We start from the raw sequence: 3,792 nt of genomic DNA, 5'->3' as shown, positions 1-3,792 counted from the left end.
TATATCCTTCGATGGATACTTTAACCCTCCCACCCGATTGCTAAATTCGTTTCTCGTTAAATCTTCAGAAGAGATGGTTGGTGGCATGTACTGGGTATGCTTAACAATGGTTCCCAACACGTATGTGCTTATTATTGTTTTACGGGTCGTTGTATATACAAGTCCGTCGCATGGCCCTATGTGAGATCGTAGAGAGTGTCACGGGATCTTTGTCTTGTGTTCCTTTACGCAAATGCCAAGGAATCGACAGCTAGATCGCTAAGGTACTATCCCGTATTACGATAGAGATCACTATTGTACTATGCGATAGTACAATGAGATCACCATGGTACTATCCCATAATACGATAGAGATCACTATTGTCCTATGGATAGTACAATGAGATCACCATGGTACTATCCCATATTACGATAGAGATTGAGCTGTTGGTACCTTGGCTTTGCGAGGAATAATTGAACTAACCTCCGAAGTGGATGATCCAGCTGGGTCAACATAGATCACACTGGTTCAGAGCATTTCTTGTGATTTCCAGCCTTACCTGTTATCCGTGGTATTCATTCTATTTCAGTCTAACCCAATCGAACCCAACCATATCTAACCTTACACTCCACCGCCTATTGCCATATGCCCGCCATCATTGCAGCCATTCGATTCGTGGGCTTGTACGCCCACGCCGGACACAGCTACGGCGTGGCTCGAGGGGAAGGTGCGAAGCTGGATAGCATCGCATCGAGTGAGGCTGCACTCATCACCAGGCAAGTGGCAGCCCAGATATGTTGCAGCCCAGATGTTTAGTCCTAGTCAGTTGTGTCTAGTTATACACAGTTCAGTGTCTGTGCCTTTGTCTGCTGGGCTGTATGTGTTGTCCGTAGAGAACCATTACATACTATGGTTGATTGGTTGCACTCTGTATACGCGGTAAGGGTCTGCATGCGTAATACGTATATCTGCAGGCATTGGTTGTACCTAACCACTCGCATTCGCTGAACTACTGTTCTTCGGCCCGAATAGAATCCCCAAGTGTGGCTAACTAAAGGCCTGATGTGTTCAACATTGCCTCGTTCGTTACTTCCAATCTTGCTGGTTGGTATTCATGTTTCTCCCGTTTGCCTCCAGATTCGGCTATTTTATAGCCGTACACCCGCGTGCTTTCTCATCTCTCGGTTGAACCACACAGCTTCGCCGATCGCCTCAAGTCGAGGGGTGTCACGTGCACATACATCAGCATCGGCTCCACACCCACGTGCCTGGCGCCTATACTTTCTAACTCGGGCATCACGGACATCCACCCGGGAAACAATCTATTTCTAGACAAGCAGCAGTCGCTGACGGGTACGTGTGACGTTGTCCAAGACTGTGCCGGCAGAGTGGTGTCTACGGTCGTTTCAGCATATCCCGACAGAGATCGCTTGGTGATTGATGCGGGTGCCATGGCTCTGTCCAAAGATACCTGCACAGAGGTGTGTGTGTGTGTGTGTGTGTGTCAACCCATTCACACAAACAGGAGTATGTGTCTGTCAACGTACCCGCATAGGAGCATGTCTGCGGGTGCGGATATATGCGTGGTGTGGCTATGTGCGTGTGAGCGTAGTGTCCACAATCGTCTCAGCATATCACAACAGTGACCATCTGATGATCGATGCGGTGCCATATGGCTTTGTCCAAAGATACCTGCACAGGTGTGTGTGTGAAACTATCCACATAGGAGTATGTGTCTGTTGATGTATCCTTTCAGAAGCATGTCGATGTGTACGGACATGTGCGTGGTGCGAATACGTGCGTGAAAGCGAAATACCTACCGCCACCTCAGCATATCATGCAAGCGATTATGATTGATTCTGGCGCCATGGTGTTTTCTATATAGCCTTCCCCGGAAGTCTGGGCCTGGATTGAGATATCCAGGCTTATCCATGCAAACGTATTCAATCCAATCAGTATTCCAATCGATTCTGATTGAGAAGCATGTATACGTTGAAGGTTGGATTTTACCTCCACCGGCATGTGTATGTGCCCATACTTTGTCAGATTAAGAAGCATGTATGTGCATATGTTCATGCTGTGTTGCACTTCCACGTACGGCGAAGGTGAGTTAAAGGTGGTGTTTGAATTCTCATTCCTCTGGTACCATGGACAAGCATTGGTGGACATCACACAACACACCACGTGTTCGGCTCTCTCGGCAATTTTGATCTCTAATTTAATGTCGTTAAAAAGGTGTTGAGCATGCACAGTATCCTGTTGGGCTCTCCCGAAATGGTTTACCCCTTTTAAATACCCGTGTATGGGGTTCAGTATACTCAGTACGTGTCTGTTCTTGAGCCTGTTGGCCACGACCCTACACCTGTCTGGATCAGAGACATACCACAAGCCTACTCCATATATAGAACCCTTTATCGAGACCGACGACAAGCACCACCAAAAAATGTCACCATTTGCATCGAGCGCCTGCCAATTTCACTAAATTTCACCACATCGTATTACCAGCATTGTATAAGTATGTACATGCGTATACTTACACACAAGCTGCCTGAACACAGGGGGGCTTTGGTGAGATCGTCGGACATCCTAATTTAAAGATAGTCAGCGCCAGCCAGGTACGTGCGTTTATACCAGTGCACTTATATATATATCTCGGGGTGCGCGTGTAAATCAGGCATATGATTTTTTTGTCGCCGGAATTTCTTAGCGACTGCCAAGTTCAGTAGTATATACAGTATCTGCACCTTGACGCATAGCTAGAATCGAGTATGCTCGTCTATGGCTCGAAACAATGATGTACTAATATCAAGACAGCGCTCCGAAGGGCGTTCGCTTGACATAAAATAGATCCATTGAGCGATTTTTGATTTTTTTTGGAAACTCCGTTCCCATTTATCAACTCCGGTTTACTCGCAAAAGACTCGATATGAAATCGCCAATTGCAATGCCATGCCAAGCGCTACAGTGTCTCCGCCCGTACCCATGCTTCTGAGCTACACATACACATTCATATACACGCCCATGGAAATATATACTATACATGCAACACAAATGGTTCCACACACATCACACCACGAATACAGGAGTGCAGTATTGTCGAGTGCGACCCCTCGATCACGGACGCTGCCCTCCGCCAATCTACACTGTCTGCTCTTGGCGTTGGTTCAGTCATTCAGATAGTACCCAACCATGCTTGCCTTGCGGCCGCTTGCTACCAGCGCTATGCCGTAGTGGATAGAGATGACATAGTCGTACAGTGGTGGCACAGATGTCCCTCGGGATGGTAAGGTGGGGCTTCACTATCCCATTTCTATTTTAGATATTTTTGCGATAGTTTGTATACCACTTATTATTCGCGCCCGTTGAATATAATGGGGCGCTTGTGGACTACCGCTGCTGAGCATTAGTGGATAAAAATAATACAAACCAAAATTGATGGTATAGAGTATTGTTTCTTGAGCGAATAAAATAACAGATACATGCGTCTCGCCCATACTATGAATATCATGGAGGTTATAGTGATAATTTAAAAAAAGCCCCAGCACAACAAGTTTTGCAAATATCTGTTGGATGAACACAAAAACACAATTCATCTACTCTAACATACAATGCAATAACGCTGAGGGGTACAACACTTCCTGAAAGCGCTTAGCATTGTTTTACTACAGATATACATATAAACACGAACAAACAAACACACACGTCACGTACACGCACTCACAAACACTCACACACAAGTATATATATATATACATATATATATATATATATACATATACATATATATATATATATACATATACATATACATAT

General features: G+C 45.4%; 1 protein-coding gene across 1 annotated transcript; it reads left to right on the top strand.

Moving 5' to 3' along the window:
* Positions 1-636: 636 nt before the first annotated feature.
* SARC_12706 (hypothetical protein) lies at positions 637-3,471 on the top strand (the record flags this gene model as incomplete). Its single annotated transcript, XM_014293182.1, has 4 exons — positions 637-755; positions 1,178-1,460; positions 2,538-2,594; positions 3,063-3,471. Coding segments are annotated over 4 exons (663 nt in total), but the record flags the coding sequence as incomplete, so codon positions are not given.
* Positions 3,472-3,792: the final 321 nt, after the last annotated feature.

The sequence above is a fragment of the Sphaeroforma arctica genome (genome assembly GCF_001186125.1).
Source record: "Sphaeroforma arctica JP610 unplaced genomic scaffold supercont1.2520, whole genome shotgun sequence".
NCBI classification, from domain to species: domain Eukaryota; class Ichthyosporea; order Ichthyophonida; genus Sphaeroforma; species Sphaeroforma arctica.
This window is presented reverse-complemented; position numbering and strand designations above follow the sequence as displayed.